The 17,762-nt window shown below is 30.8% G+C and overlaps 2 protein-coding genes and 1 long non-coding RNA gene across 3 annotated transcripts; 1 reads left to right on the top strand and 2 right to left on the bottom strand.

Annotated features, from left to right (window-relative positions):
• Nucleotides 1-12,006: 12,006 nt before the first annotated feature.
• On the bottom strand, nucleotides 12,007-12,536 carry LOC139087230 (uncharacterized). Its single transcript, XR_011544110.1, has 2 exons — nucleotides 12,359-12,536; nucleotides 12,007-12,285 (listed from the first exon to the last, which is right to left on the bottom strand). It is a non-coding gene; the product is annotated as an uncharacterized lncRNA (long non-coding RNA).
• A 337-nt stretch (nucleotides 12,537-12,873) lies between these two features.
• On the bottom strand, nucleotides 12,874-15,533 carry LOC139087279 (zinc finger protein 568-like). Its single transcript, XM_070636052.1, has 6 exons — nucleotides 14,619-15,533; nucleotides 13,722-14,554; nucleotides 13,579-13,662; nucleotides 13,447-13,508; nucleotides 13,259-13,369; nucleotides 12,874-13,198 (listed from the first exon to the last, which is right to left on the bottom strand). Exons 1-6 carry the CDS (start codon nucleotides 15,462-15,464, stop codon nucleotides 12,927-12,929), a joined length of 2,208 nt encoding a protein of 735 aa, XP_070492153.1. The 5' UTR covers nucleotides 15,465-15,533; the 3' UTR covers nucleotides 12,874-12,926.
• A 270-nt stretch (nucleotides 15,534-15,803) lies between these two features.
• Nucleotides 15,804-17,600, top strand: mTerf5 (mitochondrial transcription termination factor 5). Its single transcript, XM_070636053.1, has 2 exons — nucleotides 15,804-15,981; nucleotides 16,040-17,600. The coding sequence occupies exons 1-2, from the start codon at nucleotides 15,855-15,857 to the stop codon at nucleotides 17,536-17,538; spliced, it is 1,626 nt and encodes a 541-aa protein (XP_070492154.1). The 5' UTR covers nucleotides 15,804-15,854; the 3' UTR covers nucleotides 17,539-17,600.
• The last annotated feature ends 162 nt before the right edge of the window (nucleotides 17,601-17,762 follow it).

Genomic DNA, 17,762 nt, shown 5'->3' with positions numbered 1-17,762 from the left:
ATCATACCTACTATAATTATAATTTATACAAGTAAGCCCTTTTTCAAAAAGTTTTTCCTTTAAATTCTTCTTTTCTTTCCGTAATTTTTGGAAGGTAAACCGATCGGTACTTGAAAGGATGACGACATGTCGAGGAATTTAGTTAGCATCATGCATGTTTATTATTTCAGTGGCGTGCTAACGCCTTGGGCTGAATAAAAATTTTACGTATATCTATCCTGGTATATTGATACTAAATGCTCTTAATTCCTTAAGATTTTATTTCACTTGTTATGGAATTATTTACTGTGTACCTTAAGTTGCTTTCTTAGTTCAAGTTGATTTCGAAAACGGTCGGTTGTAAGCCTTGCAATCCTTAGTCTGATTGCAAAACTGCCACTCTTCAGACAAGGTGCATTGAAAAGGCTATTACTCTTTACTTTAATGTACTTATCTTGGCATAAATCTCTGTCGCCAGCGGTCAGTTTCGGAGCTAGACTTCAGTTTCCCCAATTCTCCAATTGATTGAAAATGGCACAACCATAATTCACAAATATCATGGATCTTTTGAGTTTATGACTATCCAGCTATTAAAGTTATCTAAAGCTAATAAATGACTAGAACACAGGATTATGAATGCTCATCCATTTTACTATTTATTGAGAATCATAATGTTATCCAGAAACCTCAAATATACTGCTCGGGATAAAACATGAAAAATATTCTTTGAGAAAAAAGCACCAGATGCTAATTCCATTAATCAATGAAAGAGCAGATGATCACAATCTATTAAGAGGATAGAGAAAATATTATGCTATGAAAATAGTGGACGTATATTTGCATAAAGTCCGTAGGATGAAATATTTGAATTTAATAAAGCTAGAATTTTTTCCTCTCCACAAAAATTTATAGCCATAAGCTATTGTATTTCATTAAATATGTATAAGTCATAGTCATAAAATCTAATATTTTTCATTCAATTAAATTTTAATTTTCGCTATCAAAATGATTAGCCTTTTATAAATTATACTTAGAAGATTATTTTTCATCGTTACGCAGCAGTTTTCTAGTCGTAAGTGAAACTCATTTAAGTGTACCATTTTCTTGCCGTTATTTATGTTGATTTATTTAATTTCAATGTAAAATTTGGAAATAAGAAAAGCTTTCAACAAGCTTTCACTGAAGAAATTAAATATATCTGTGAACTTTTAATAATGGAATAGAGGGATTCATAAATGACGTCTCTGAAAAATAATGTATTGGATGGTAATACCTGCTACAAAACACCCTGGTGCTCCAAAAAAGCATAGGCGTAAATAATAATTTGAGAATATCAATTAGATAGGAAAACAGGTGTAGAAATGAGTCAGATGCAAAGCCTTTCGTAAGAACCTAGACTCCTAGTCGGAGAATGGTTCCAGCAAGTAAGTAAGTATACCTGCCATAAGTAACACAAAATCCATATTAACGTGCAGCTCTGATAAGTGTACATCCGTGTAGTGTACATAGTGCATAGTTGCTGTTGACGAGAGGATAAAGCAGTCTTAATACGGTGTGAGTTCTGTTGGTCACATAAATATTGCAAAAGCTGTTTTTAAATCAGTCTTTTGTCGATTACAATTCTCAGATATTTAGCTTTGGTTTCTCATCTGATTTTTTCATTGAGGAGTTTAATGTTACCTCTTGGAAGTTGCGTTGAGTACCCATTTGTGATGATAAGGCTTGAGTCTTCTGTTTGTTGAGATTTATCTTCCGTTTTTGTTCTCCGAAATTGATTTAAATTTTTTATCACATTCATTCATATTTTGATCAAAATAATATTTATTTACGGAAATGTTGCCTTCCTTATAGGAGTGAACAGAAAATTATTTTATTCAAGTTATCTAAAGTAATTAACAGATCATTGTATTTTATAATGAAAATAAATTAAATCTGTTCATTTCTCTTCGCAAGCAAATTCTTTGAAGCGACAAGCAATTGTTTTGAGAAGATTGAAATGAAAGTTAGTTAAAATGTAGCTGAATTCTTTCTGCAGGAGCGCTTTTAGATTAATTCTTAAAGCATCCATAAGCATGCAGACGAATAGATAATAAATATGCAGCTATCTTTTTATTTTCAGGATATGCATTGAAGAAGCTAGAATAGACAAAAAAAAATATTAAGCATAGATTGAATAGGTTCAGATGATAAAAGATGATAATAGAAAAAATAGTTTCTTTATTTTATTTTCTAAACTCAAATTTTGGTCTCCAGATATTGTTTATTGTCTTCATCATTCTCTCCAAGAAAATTATGTCAGCTTAAAGACGTGATCGGAATGAACAACTGAAAGAAAGCACACAAGAGGAAGCATGAAGAAAAAAATTTCACCATCATACTGCATAATGTCTTATTCAGTTTCTTCAGTCATATACACAAACATTTGTTTTTCTATCACTGAACATATTATTGTTGCCGCATGTTGCAAATTTACTTCAATATTTTATAGGCATAAGAAGGATCTTTTATTGGAAAAGTACAATAAATTTTCAATTTTTCGATTCCTCTGTGTATCTTCTTTGTTATAATCTAATTTAAAGGAACTAAATGAATCTTCGCTAATCACGTTTTCTTAAAATACAGGAGGATATACTGTAGACTGGAAAAAGTATTTTTCGGCTAGATACTTTCGCTAGAGTTGAATCTCTTCATTCGATTTTATTAAAATATACGTTACCATTAAAAAATACTTTTAAATCGATCTTGTCTGTATTTTTTATGGAATGGACATAAAAACTGATTCAAATAGAGATGAGTTGGCGAAGCAAGACTTCAAATTTCACTTTCCCAAACTGACAAAAAGCATGCTCTCAAGAGCAGAGTAAGATAAAAACAATGCTCACGATCATTCTCATCTAGTACATTTTAAGGTGAGCAAGCTCTCGAGAGCAGGATTTAATCGCTCCGACTCCTCCACTACGGTTGTACGTTCAGTGATTTTTCGTTTGTCACTACTCCGTTCGACCATAAATCCATAACAATGTCTGTTTTGCAATGTCTTTATCTGGGTTTTATATGCACCTAGAGTATAAATCTTATTACGTGATCAATCATTCCGGTGGTAAAGCAAGAGGTTTTGTCATCCGTAGATTTTCTTTAGGCCAAAACAAGTAATTAGCTTTTTTTTAATAAATAAGTATATTAAAGATGTACTACATCCATACAAGAATCAGTCAATTCAATTGTCCAACTTGAAAAATCAGCATTCTACTTGCTTTATACAACTTTATATTTTTAAAGTCATCACAAAACGAAAATACAAAGCTCGTTCCTTTGTCCAACAATATCTGCAGTTCAAACTGCTTATATAGATATCCTAAAGTTATGTCAATATCGAATTTACATCCAATATCGCGAATGAAAAAATGTGATAAGAAAATGTAATAAAATGTTTGTATGATGTAAACATCAAAATATGTGCTACCCATAAATGCTACGCTACTTGCATCTAATCTTTTATATTTTCATCAATGTATAGAGCAAGTATAGAGTAAAAAGAAAGAAATATTTGCATGTTTGAAGAATTCACAAAAAAAAAGTCAAACAAGAAAGGAATCGAGGACAATGTGTGTTTGGAATGTTTAAAAGTATTTAGAATTCAATCTACTTCCTTTTTATGCTTGCATGATGGCATTAAGAATCGATGCAAATTGAATTTTCTTCTTTTTATTTAATTCAATTTTCTCCTATATATCTGTGCCTGTGTATTTCTATTTTCTCTTACATTTCAGGTATTTACTCTAAAAATTTTATGTTGTACTTATATTTCATGCTCTAGTATCAAAAATGAAGCTTTAAAATTAAAATAAACAAATTAATTCCATTTGTTGGGGTGTTGATGTGGAACAAATGTGCTCTTGAGCTCTTGATTTACATTTGAATAAGGAAAATTTGTGTTTTTAGGAAAATATTTGAAGGTATTCAAATGAAAATAATCATAAGCTTCTCATACTTTAATTTTGTAAAAAAAAATATGAATATTTATAAACTTTATCCTTTCGAGTCATTCTCAACTAACTTCAAATCCTCAAATTTTATATTTCATATGTAAAATCCCAAACTTTCTTTTGAAAAATATTAATGATCGAAGTCTTTTAAGGTATTAGAAAAAATTCTGTTTTAAGTTTTTCTGGATGTTTAGACTAGTGAATCATCTCAAGTAGAGATATTTAATAGTTCCTGGTATGATGATCCAACTTTTTCACTTGGGGAACACTTTTTAGGATTTCCGACTGATGAAATCAAATCTTGAATTTCCGAAAACCTATGTGGCACGTTGATAGATAAAGAGCTTCATGGAGCCAGCAAGGAGTTTTACATTTACAGCATACATAGTTTTATGAAAATTTGACCATGAATGGCATGTCTACCTCTTGAAAAATAATAAACTGTGACAAACAAAAGATGAATTCAGAACTGTAACAGGTGAAAGATCTATCTGTCATTTGGAAATATTTTGACAAAGCTACTGACAGATACCTGTCATCGCTTCTCTTATTCACTCTTAAAAAAAAAAAAAGGATACCCGAATAGAATCTGACTTGTTGCTTGTTTCAATTCAAATCCTGCATCATAACAGATAGTTACCAATCTGGTGTAGGTATTCGGATCAATTCATCGACTTATGGTATTCGGTATACAGCTTCATGGATACAAGTTAAGAATCCAGTATTATATGTCAGGTTAAAATTGTAGGATTCTCAAACTTTCAAATGAAATAACGACACAATCTCAAAAAAAGTAAAGACAAAAGCAGCAATTTAGATTTTACATCCCATTAATTTATTATTCTGTCCTATACATTGCACATCACATTGACAAATTAAGATAGAAACAGATGTATGTAAATCCACATACATTATATTTAAAATAAATGAAGACTTTTTGTAAAAGAATGATGTGACAAATTGACAAATTTGTCATTCTCATGAGCATTATTTATATTTTGAATATAAAGCCTTTTACAATATGTTCATGTGGAAATAACCATTTCACCTTTTTTCATAAATTTTATTCAAAATATGAAATAAAAAATAAAATGAAGAAAAAGAAAACCCGATTTTATGGGGAATTAAATAAATTTGCTTAACATGCTACGTATTGTTCTTGTATGTATGGATAGATTTTTATGAACGGAGAGAAAATAAGAAGATTGAGGGCTTATGCTTGTTTTAAAAAACAATTTTTTATTGTGAAGAAAAAAAGTTAGTAAACTGCCTTGATACACATACTAAGTAAGGAACAAATTAAAATTTTTGGAAGCGATTAAAACGCAGAACTGATTTAAATTCTATTAAGCAATCAAATGATTGACAATATCAGAATTCTAAAAATAGTCAAAATAATTAATATCTAGGCAAACAACCCACACAATAGTACGTCTACCAGACATAATGCTGGAAAAATCCAAACTCACAGAAAAAGGAAGGAAGGAATGGAAGAAAAAATTTAACAACAAAGTTATTCCTCATTCTTTCATTTGCTTGTTACTTACGTACACCTTTAAGATGAGCACTGAATAATAATATGAACAGCTTTCATCAGATGTAAATTCAACATAAACCGAGCATATTTTTGGAAAGCACAAAAATGTAAAAAGATTTTTTCTCATTTTTTCAGAACGAGTTTCATGTTCTAATGACATTCAAAAATTATCCTTATTAATTAAATGCCACAAGGCATGGATATTATCATTAATGACATCAATTTATATCAGAAGTTATTAATTGGCTAATAAAAGGAAGGTCAGGTATATAGAGAAAATGGGACATTTAACTATTATAACGTAATGAATAAGCAGAACTTAGATAGATCCATCGTGTCAAATAGTTCTTAGTATCATAGATGAATAAGTATGTGGAACCACAAAATCATTTATTTCCTTAAACACAGGTTTTTTAGCTTCTTTCCGTTCTCAGCATATAAATAAAACTTAAAATTATGTTGTCTACAAGGCATTTGTCCTTAAGTTTACAGTACATCTCATGAACTACACATCATTATTATTGTTAATTAATACATATTATAGATACAAAATATATAAAAAAAATTAAAGCTGAGTATTGAATCTTCGACTTTGTCGACGAGGATGTCCAATCGAACCAGTTGACTTGCGCTTCTTTGCAACTTTTTGATTGCTTCCCTTAACATTGGCTGGAGACTTTGAAGAATTGCCAAGAGAATTAGTGCGACGAATTTTTCGAACAGAACCGGAATTATCAATGGATTTATGCTTTCGAATTCTGACAGTATCCAAAGCCATTTCGGATGATTTACGTTTTTGAGCATTACATTGGATTCGATTAGATCTACGAATGGTTGGACTCACATCAGAAGATTCTTGGATATTAGGTTGACAATCCGACTGTTGAGTTGATGTTGCTGATATTTCGTTTGTCTCAAATGTGACATGACGAGCTAATGGTGCATCAACTTGCATATCGACAGGAACTTCTTCATGAATATTATTCACGCAACAAATACATTCAGCTATGTTTGGAATGTCTTGTTCCATTGGTGTTTCTTCAAACTGTCGAACATCATCGGCATGCATCATTTCAGCAACAGCTGCAATTTCAAAATCTTCATTACAAAACATGTAATGCGGTGAATTGCCGATCATCAGCTCTAGAAAAAATGATTGCTTAAAAAAATTTCAATGAAAGTGTAGAAGGCTTTGAAAATTTACCATCCTTCATCGCTTGGGAATCAATCACCAATGATTCGATCTCCAAAATTCCAGCAAGTTCTTCTGAATTTTCCATGCTGATAAATTCTTGTAAAATTGACTTCAGACTCGAGATTATTTATGGTAAATTTTTGTGACTTTTTATGAATGATTAATTAATTGTAAAAACACGTCTGATTATTTTCAAAGTTTGATAATGAGTGAAGATTTTCAGAAAATCAAAGATTTAAATGGTAACTGGGATAAAAAATTTGCTTTACAAATTAAGAATTTCAAGAATTGTCCTTTAAGGAGTTTCATACACAAAGCATCACTGGATGTTAGACTGTATTCCCTACTAATTAATTCAAAGATCTTACACAGATAGTGACAATTTTACAAATTTATTTTTTATCTGAAATTGACCGAAACCTCAGTTTTTAATTTGGGGGAGTTGAATAATTTTGTAACGATCTAAGCAAGTGGATGAAAATTATTTTCATTTTCACTAATATGTGGATGGACGAATTAATCCACAAAATCATTATCAGCTATTTAGGTATTAACAAAAATGACAATTTTCAAAAATTTTATTCTTCATGTTCCTACAAGAAGAATCTGTTCAACCTCCTGACATTCAATCCTGATATTTTTCTTAAAGCAACACACATTTCGGCACATACAATAAAGAGAAGCATACATTTCTCAAGTCACTTAAGCTTCTGTAATTGAATGAAAATATAAATTGAGAAAAAAGGTTCAAAACAAAGTAGAAAAGAAAAAGCTTAAGAAAACTCATTACATTAATGGTAGCAGCACATTAAAACAGGAACACAATGAAATGTTAAGAACAATTTTCATACACTATTTCGTGTTGATAACTATTAAATTTGCTAAATTTTCTTTCTCTTACTTTTTCAGTAAGAAATATTCTCGTACGAAATCACTGGTAAGTGATTTGATCACAGACGACTGTGCATTTTTGGTACAATATTTTCATCAGATTTTAAAGATTCATAGATTGGCATTCCTAGTGACAATTTTAAAAGACTTAATTATACTAGAGCTATAGCTTACAAGTCGAACAGACAAGGAGCATGCTCATGAGTATGACCACAAAATTGAATATACTCAACATTGATGGCATTTCGAACTTTAATAAATTAAGAATTAATTATGAAGAATTAAAGATCCAGTCAGTCAAAATGAATATTTTTCCACATGCATTAAAAGAAAATTTCTGGAAAATTAGTAGGAAAAATCTTGTTAAACCACAAAAAAATACGAGAGAATGAACAGAAATAATGATGATTTTTATAAACTTTGAGTTAATTAAAACTTTCTTTGCCAATAGTTTTTCATCGCATTTTTAAAACTAAGTATATACACATCTATCTATAGAAAAATATCCTGAAGGTTATTTCGCGCAAATGAGAAAGATATTCCATGGGAAATTTAACATCTGTTATGATAGAAGCGTTAAAATATTTTGATGGAAATTCAACTACGAAATGAGAAAAAAAATAATAGAAAAAGAAGAACTAAAATGTATAATACAATCTTCTGCAAATTGAATTCTTTCAAGAATGCTACTTTGAATTCTGTCTTGACAGTTTAACATGATGGAGCATAAAAAAAGGAAGAATAAAAGAGGAGACGAAAGCAAAAAAAAATGTATAAATGTTTGCTCTTGTTGTCCAACATGCTATTTCATTTGTGGACTTTTCCTACTTCTTTCAGCAATTTTTCTTCATTTTTTTATTCTTCTTCGTCATAAAGAAAATGAAAGAGGAAAGAAGAAAAGTTTTTTAAAAAACTATATAAAAAATATGTATGTAGTCATCTAATGTTTGCCATTTATTTTATTTTATTTTTGTTATTTTTATGTCTAAGAGCATATGCGAAGAAAGAAATTATGAACTGTATTTTATGTTAGTTTTGCTCTCTTGATGTTAAGTTGTGGATAAACTTTTCTTTACAATGAAATGGCTTATTTTATAATTCTTTTGCAGATGATCAGCAAGTATGGAAGTAATCAAGATGTAATTAGGACAAGCTTCCAAATTCCAAATGATGAAATGTTCACACTTATTTTACTTACTTGGCAAAGGAGCACGGTGGCCTATTCGTCGGAAGCTGGATCTGTCTTTAGATAACTTCTGCCAGTTTCTAATTCCCAGCACTTTTGCATCGTTGCTCATATAGTAATCTCATGAGCTCTTTGGTATACCTCGAGATCTCTTTCCATCCAGAAATTCACCAGTTACTAAACCCCTCTAAAAACGTATGGTGTATTCAAATAGGATTTTGGAGGTCAAGCACCCTCTTCTTATTGAATAAACTTCCGCAAATTGTAACTGGGTACATTGAAGGATACATCAGGTCTTACGACGATCTTGAATTTTTGCAATATACAAAGTTTCCTAGTGGTTCGGATTTCTCTATAAACTGTTGGTCTAGAGGGTGTGGTATAATAGATTATTAATCGCAATGTTACCTGCTCATAAGGATAAACTCTTCAACAGACACGGATCTTGTATGGAAAAGTTGACTCGAGTCGAGTCGACTCAATATCCTCCTCTCTTCCCAAAAAATACTGCTTCCAATTATTGCTTGTAATATCGACTTGTCAGTAAAATAGCTCCCGGAATTCCACCTAAACATTAATGATTCTTACTTCATGTAATAGATATAGACAATTTTGATGATTTGAGTCAAATCTGCAAAAATAGAATTACAAAACAAATAAAGAAAGAGGTCAACAAAGTAACTAGAAATTTCCCAGTCATTTGATCGACAAATGCCATTTTTGTTTATTCGACGATAGCATGAAGATGCTGAAAAAGCAAGAATTAAATGAAATAGCTATCATTATTTTCCAAAACTACGCTAGAAAGAGATAAAGAAGCAAGAACTTCCTTTTATTTTTGACTAAATCTTTTTGTCTCTCTGCAAAGCATTCAAATTTATAATGCGACTTATGGCTTCTTATAATATTCCAAAATTATTATTATTTTTCATTTAAATGAATTTGAATTTCCTCCTTTTTTATTTTTCATAACAAATTCATTCTTCTGCACTAATGCTTTAGAATTGCTCATCTAAATTATTGCTCTGTGTCATACGATATTTCCTGATAACACTCAATATTTATCCCGCACTCGGCAGTATGCAAAAAATTCGAGCCAAAAATTGGCTTTCAGAATAAATTTATCGTCAATTTCCTGTATGCAATGCCATTTTTTTGTATTTATGTCCGTAGAAATATTGTTTTCAGCTATTAATTCGAAACATTTAAATTTCATAGGCGATATGATTTTGAATCATAATCAAATTTCAAATTGCATGAGTGAATATTATTGCTTGCAGTATGATTTATGTTATTTATAAAGAATTCCTTCCTCTTAAGATAATAATTCATTTGAGTCCGCTAGACAAAAGAATCAAGCAATGAAGAGTTGAGAAAAAAATCCAGAATTTTTTTTTATGTTGTATCCTCTCTCTTTCGATTGGAATAATGCCAAATTAACTATAATTTTGGCATCTCTAATGAAACTAATTGAATTCAATTTGTATTCAGTTATCTTAATCATTAAATTTTTCAATTGTATGGTATCATGGACGAAATTAAATAACAGCATAATTTTTATTGTTCAACGTTCTTCATCTTTTCCTACTTCAATGCGGGGCGTTCATAAATGACGTCTATTTAATTTGGTAGGTTGATTATAGCAGTTGATGCCAGTGTTATCAACAAGATTCTTGGTTCATATTTGGTATGGCTTCCCGAATTCCATCGATTGGATACTTCAACTACATAATGTACAATATCAAGACGATATTGGAGCCTTGGGCAGTGTTGGATTAAAAAACGGATCACAAACTTAAAGTGAAGCACAAGAATTCGGAATGATAACTTCAAGATTCGCTTACAAATGGAATATTGATGTAAATGGACCTGAGAGTATCATCTTATGCCAAAAGAATATCCAAAAAAAAATGTTTATTTATAAAAACTCTAGCAAATTGTAGTGCTGTCCAAACTGTGTGTCACCTATTCCGTGAATGTCTCCCTCAATAGATCTCTCATTCAGAACTTGTACATTAAAAGTTGAAATTCAGATGCTGCTTTGCGTATGTAAATTACACGGAAAGCATCCATGTTTAGTAATTCTACGTATTTCCAAGCTATTCGACAGATTATCAAACTTCCTTCATTTGCAAGTTATCATACGAAATTTACGCTTCGACAAACTTTCACCTCAATTTGGAGTAAAATTCATTCATTCAAAATTCGAACTCAATATTTTATAAGCAAACCTTCCTAGAAGATTCCATTCAGTATGAAGTATAGAAAAATTATGCAAAAAAATAAATTATGATTGTCATACAGTCCAAGACCTTTCCGTCTTTTATAAATGATTGACATTATAAATGAATAAAGTCTCACTTGCTGCTCATCCGCTTTTCATTTTTTCTACAAGTCAGTTGAGAGCACTATGTGTGTAGAATGTCGGAAGGAGGGTTTTTGTGGTAAAAGAAGCACCAGAAGCTCTCATTTTTGCCGTCTACAGCATATTTCTCTACTGTCTCTCGTTCAAAATGAATTCTAGAATCAAGACGCCAATAGTAGTTTTGTATAGTTTGCAACCAGCGCAAACATTTCGCATTCAATTTATGATTGAACTTTTTCCTCACTCATTCCTTCCATTTTACTATTTGTTTTATTTTATTTCTTGAGATTAAGCACATTTTTAGTTAATTATCATGATTTTGGTTTATGGTTTTATAGCTTTGGTTATTACTGCGCTGATTTTCCATTTTATATGCTCATGCTCCTCAAAAAAATCTTTTTCTTAAGTGAATTAAAAATGGCAAGAGCTTTTCTCATTTTGAAAATGTAATGGAATCAAATAAAGACTTTTATGTTTATTTACACAAGAATTTATATTCTCACACTATATCTGCCACATTGTTTTCATGCGATTTCCATATTTCATAAACACAATTTATGTTTGTGGATTTTCATTTTCTCAAAATAGTTTTTCTTTTTACTGTTTGTTTGTGACTTTTAAAAGTTGACAATTTTACCAAACGTTTGTGTAAATTTATGTATATATGGATATAAAGATTACCCCAAAAAAATATGTTGAAATATGACTCAAGACATTTTAAACAGACATAAGTAAAGAGTTGAGTTCTGATAAATTGAAAGTCTTTTAAAAGATGTATGGGAATTTAAAAGGAACGACGCAGTTCCTTACTAGATTAGCTTTCAAAACAATCAGAAGCCATAGTACATTAAATCACAAATATGGAAATGGTCTTTAATGAATTCTTTATTTCTCAGATAAATGTTATCTAATTAAGGAAACATTGAAGGAAGGACATCCTAACCTTTAACGTCTTGAAGACACTATTGCAAGATGTTCCAAATTTCAGTTGTCTAGCATTTTGTAAAATCGCATTCTGAAACACATCTATTATTGGCCTCAATTACTGAGTTATTGGCCACTGGATACACTTTTGTTTCTGCAGAATCAGCACAGAAGCATCCTGAAGTGAATGAGTCCATACGACATGGAGGTCCTCTAGGTCCACTGGGAATAGTTTTAATTAACAATCGGCGTGGATTAAAACATTAATTAATATAGAAAATAAATTAAAAATTACCAGCACGTAGCATAACAAAATGGCCCTGGTCCATTGACCAGATAGACTTCGCCAGCTCGGCATTTTGGCGTTGTCACTTCATAGCATTTCTTTGAATATGCGATGGCAAAAAATAAAAACAGGGCAAACAAAATTTTCATTGTTAAACGTCTCTCGGTATGAAGCCTTAAACTGAAACTAAAGCTTAATACAATGAACAAAAATAATAAATAAATTGAACAATAAAAATTTACTTCGTTCAAAAATATTGACACAGGTGAACTTGAAAATTTTAAATGTTCAAAACAGATCAGGAGCCACACGTATTTTTATTAAATTTTGAGTCTGTTACCTAATATGTTTTTCAAAATTTATAGAGTAGCTTAGTTTTTTAGAACAGTTGGAACAGTCCCTTGAGGAGAACTTGCTTTCTTCTTTTGAATGTCATATATGGCACTTTGAAAGGTCTACGATGGATAACTGTTAAAACACAAGCTCTATCCAAAAAGTCAATAGAATATTCAAAGACAATCAAATTGTATGAATAACGAGACTTAATATTTATTCTATAAATATTCTTAAATATGTTTTAAATAGGATAAAATTGCAAGGAATCATTCATTTCTGGCTGTGCTTCATTACTTCTCTCCTGATAATTTTTGATAATTGCATCATATTTCTTCTTTTTGTCAGATCTAGGATCAATTTGATGCCGTCCACGCATATGTTTTGAATAATTACTCCAACTAGGATATCTTTCATGACATATTGGACATTCATGAGTAAATTCTCCGGTATGTAAACGAGTATGAACGAGTAAATCATATTTGGCTGCAAACCGCTTGTCACAAAATTCACAACCTAATCAAAATGAAATGCTTGAAATATTTTCTTAACAATAATACTAATGAGGATACATACTAAAAGGACGTTCGCCGGTATGTGTTAATATATGACCTTTCAACGTTCCTTTCGCTCTAAACCTTTGACCGCAAATCTCACACCCAAAATTACGTTCTCCCGTATGAATTCCTAAACACAAAATTGATGAAAATTGTTTCCATAAATTATTAAAATCTCATTTCCGATGATCAAACCGTTTTCCTCACCTTTATGATGCTTCAGTTTATATTTGTTTTTAAATCCTTCTCCACACATTGTACACACGAATCTATGCATGTCAAAGAATTGAAAATAATTTTAGTTTAGCACTTGAAACCAATTTAAATGGCACTACATACGGTTTCTCAGTTTGATGCACCATCGCATGATTAATTAATGTTGATTTTGCATTAAAGCTCTTTCCACATGTTTCACAGATCCATCTGATGTATACAAATAAAATGGTTATTGGAACTTCTAAATTTAAAATGGGGATACTTACACTTTATTCTCATTCTTGACATGTGTATCAAGATGACGCTGTAATTGATTTTGTCTTGTAAACGATTTAGGACAAATTGAACACGTAAAGTTCCTAGATTTCTTCTCTTTATCTCCTTTTGTTGAATGTACTTCCTTGTGATGTCTTATATCATAGACTGATTTATGATACTTTCCACAGTATAAACATATAAATGCTTTATAATCCTCATGTTCTGTTTTATAATGATGATATAACGTCTTATAATTCCAATATCCATTAAAGCAAATAAAGCAGAAATATCTCAAGTGCTCATGATGTATTGTAAATGTATGATTAACGAATGATTCCAAGTTGAGAAAAGTCTTATGTTCCGGACAACTTTTACACACAAAACTATTTTTTGTATCTGAATGTTCGGCATTATAGTGCTCATAAAGCTGATAGATAGTCGATGATTGAATACCGCAGTGAGTACATTGATAGATTGCAATATTATTCCACATACATTCGCTAAACTTCTCCTTGCATTCTATTGTAACAGTCCCATCTGAATTTTTCTGATCATCTAATAAATTATATGGACTTTTTTGCTCAAATGAATCACATTTCATTTCCTCTTCAAATATTTCTTCCATCGTGAGTGATGCTACTTTTGTAGAATCAGTTTCGACAGGTTGAGGTGACTCTATGTTATGTACTCGAGATTCGTGATTAATTAAATCAAATGATTTCCTAAAATACTGTCCACATCTCATACAATGGAAGAGTGCTGTTCGATCTGATTTGTCATGACTGCTTTCATAATGCTGATTAAGACTCCTTGTGTTCCAAAACATTTCAGAGCAAATTACCTGTAAAGTTGATTGAAATTGCTTAATATTGTTCTTAAGTCCATGAATTTAAGTCATTACTTACACAACAGAATTTCAAATGCTTCTGATGCTCGGGATAATGGTTTAAAAACTGGTAGAAGTAACTAAAATTAACATCATTCTGATCAGCACACTCGAAGCATCGGAATTGGGTATCTAATGAATGATATTTAAAATGATGTTGCCTCAATTCAAACGGTCCATTTGCAAATTGGTCGCACTCAACACAACCAATGCTTAAATCATTCCATGTCTTTCCTTCGTACGATGCTAAAGATTTTTTCTTTATTGTACCATTTTTGTTTCTATCACTTTGCGGGACTTCCTGCAATATTTCGTTCTCGTCATCACCACAACTATTTGATTTCTTTCTCTTCATTCTAACACGACGATGCTTCACTGGTTTTTTCCTTTTGTAATATTTATTTCCTTCATAATCACTATCAGAACAGGAATCATCGATATCACTTCCTTCAACACTTTTTTGAACATCAACTTCCGTTTCTAAGACTTTACTTCTACGTTTACTTGGTTTAGGTTTGTACAAGTCATCTGGATACTCGTCTATCTCAATTTTCGGCTCATCAACAAATAAATCCAATATTTTATTATCGTCAATCAGCGGTGGAAGGTCTTCAATTTCTATTTTGATGTCATTAAAAAGTGCAGTAAACTTCAACTGTGTGATTCTTACATCCTCAGTGAATTTGGCAAAATTCTCAATTGTATAATTACAGTCATAGCAAAGTTTGTTCGGCAATCGTACGTCTGATAAATTTATGTTAATTCTACAATGATATTCAATCATATTTTGCAATTCTTGAGTGATTTCTAATAAATCAGATAATTCTAAGGTTTTTCCACACATTCGACACTGTTCCTTCTCCATTTTCAAATTTTCCTTATTGCTATTAACTATATTACATTAAGAATTATTAAATAAATGCTCAACTTCTCAATTAATTTAAGGAATTTAATATTAAATAAAGTTCTGTTTATTTTTAGCACATTTTTCTGAATGAAAAAAAATTGTTATTGTCTGAATTTTGTCTGTCTGTCCGTTATTTTTGTTTTAACCGGTTAACTTCTTCTATTTTAGACTTTTTGATGAATTTTATATAATTAATTAGATATTTTAAAGTTTTATGCGATATGCGCTTCTATCGGTCACAAGAAAACACATCTATACTAACTTTTAATGTTTTAGAACTATTTTGGTACAAGTACGGAAAATAAATTGGTGTTATGTTGAGACAAGTTAAATTTGTAAATAAATAAAATGATACGAATTAGAATATTTCAACTTCCTCGGATATATGGAAGGAGATTTTGTAGCGGCTTCAAGTCATGTGAAGATGAAAAGACTAGGGATAATAAATTCATAGAAATGTATATGAAATACTTAGGTAAATTCAACAAATTTAAATTTTTATGAATTTTATATTGGAATTATCAATTTTACAGACTTAAATGCAGAACAGTCGAAGAAGTTCCTGTCAGGAAACACTAGTTTATGGGGACAAAATGCTGATTATACTGAAATTGAAAATACATTAAAATATTTGAGGACAAACAAATTTTCAAATTACGATATTATAGAACATCCAACATGCCTCTTTATCAATCGTTCAACATATGAGAATCGAGATATGGTCTTCAAAGAATGCTTATTTCAAAATGTCAAGCTTAGTTTCTACATCAGATATGTTTCAATAATGAACAAAAATTTAGCAGTGTTAAAAGCATATCAATATATCCATCCTTCGTCGAATGTGGTCGAAAGTCTTAAGAAACAACTGGATATTCCAGTGAAAATAGAAAAGGAATTAACAGATTCAAATTCATTGAATGAAATTAGAAGAGAAATTATGAATAAATATTTAAAAGAGAGACTGCATATGACAGATGACGAAATAACAAGAGCTCGAAAGATTTATACACACATGAAGCATCGGAATTTGAAAGGCATGGTGGAAACTGTAAATATACTTATCGAGGAACTAAACTTCTCAAAAGAGAGAATCGCAAAGAATTCATACCTACTTCATGCACGTGCTGAAAACATTCAAGCAATTTTAAGAGATATACCAAAAATCTCAGAAATGAGTATTAAGGAAGTTGTACATGCAAGGCCAAAAATTTTAATGCAAAATTGTGAGACACTTAAATCAATACTTCAGCATGTGAGGAATTTCAATATTCCAGAAGAAGCCATCATCAAGTGTCATGAAATCTTAACTTTAAGTTCCGAAACTGTTTATAGTCGACTCTGCGAACTTCATAAAGTTAAAGAATTCAGTGTGATGTTTAATAATCCTCGAATACTAAGGTTGATTCACTATCAGACTAAAGCTAAAACACGATTAGAATATCTAAAGCAGCTTAAAATGCGGTGTTTTTCATTAAACTTACTTTCTGGGCCGACCGAGACGTTTGAAAAGTATGCATATATTGGTGGCGATAAGACAAAAGGAAAAGAAATCATTGAATTCTTCAGCAATACGTTTAAAATAGACCAGAAGAAAGTCAGGGATTTGTTGCATTTACATCCACATTGGGTTCAAGTACCTTTATTGACGATCAACAATACAATGTATTTTCTACGCTACAAAGGGTTTACCAAAGAGGATATGCTTCAAAATTTCCTCCTTCTTCTGTATCCAATTTCGAAAATCCAGCCAAAACTTGATGCTTTATTCGAGTGGAAATCTGAGTCCGATGATAATAGAAAAATTAGTGACGTTGAAGTCAAAACATTATCAAATTCAAAACTTTTAAGTCTCTGCCTGTATTTTATCGAGTCAGAATATCACTTTACTGGAAATGCTATATTTGAGATCAACAAATTTGATAATAAAAATGATCCTTCACTGATTCCTGATCTTCCAAAGTCATTAATAGAAAAGAAATATAGATTTGGTACAAAAGAATCGCAAAAAGTAGCTCATATTAATGTTGAATAAAATTTACTTTTTTAAAAAAACAGTAATGTCCTCGTATTGATTCTATTGTATTAATTCGTTCACCTGTTCTCCTCAAACTCGCATGTGATTTATCTCATTAAAGCTTTTCAGCTGTGTATAAGAGCATCAAAAATGCTTGAATTTGAGTATTTTCTGATGCCTAGTTGTAGCTGACCTGTGTTTTAACGAACTTTTTTTAAAATTTATCAGAACTCTGTAAATTC

Source organism: Chironomus tepperi, unplaced genomic scaffold (genome assembly GCF_022539635.2).
Source record: "Chironomus tepperi strain 1889 unplaced genomic scaffold, CSIRO-AGI_Ctep_v1 contig_100, whole genome shotgun sequence".
NCBI classification, from domain to species: domain Eukaryota; kingdom Metazoa; phylum Arthropoda; class Insecta; order Diptera; family Chironomidae; genus Chironomus; species Chironomus tepperi.
This window is presented reverse-complemented; position numbering and strand designations above follow the sequence as displayed.

Coding starts and splice junctions, on each gene's coding strand:
- LOC139087279 (XM_070636052.1), bottom strand. CDS start 15,464: ATGGAGAAGGAACAGTGTCGAATGTGTGGAAAAACCTTAGAATTATCT. Junction 13,663..13,721: donor GTCAAGAATGAGAATAAAGT/GTAAGTATCCCC, acceptor TGTATACATCAG/ATGGATCTGTGAAACATGTG. Junction 13,199..13,258: donor TACCGGCGAACGTCCTTTTA/GTATGTATCCTC, acceptor CATTTTGATTAG/GTTGTGAATTTTGTGACAAG.
- mTerf5 (XM_070636053.1), top strand. CDS start 15,855: ATGATACGAATTAGAATATTTCAACTTCCTCGGATATATGGAAGGAGA. Junction 15,982..16,039: donor AATGTATATGAAATACTTAG/GTAAATTCAACA, acceptor TCAATTTTACAG/ACTTAAATGCAGAACAGTCG.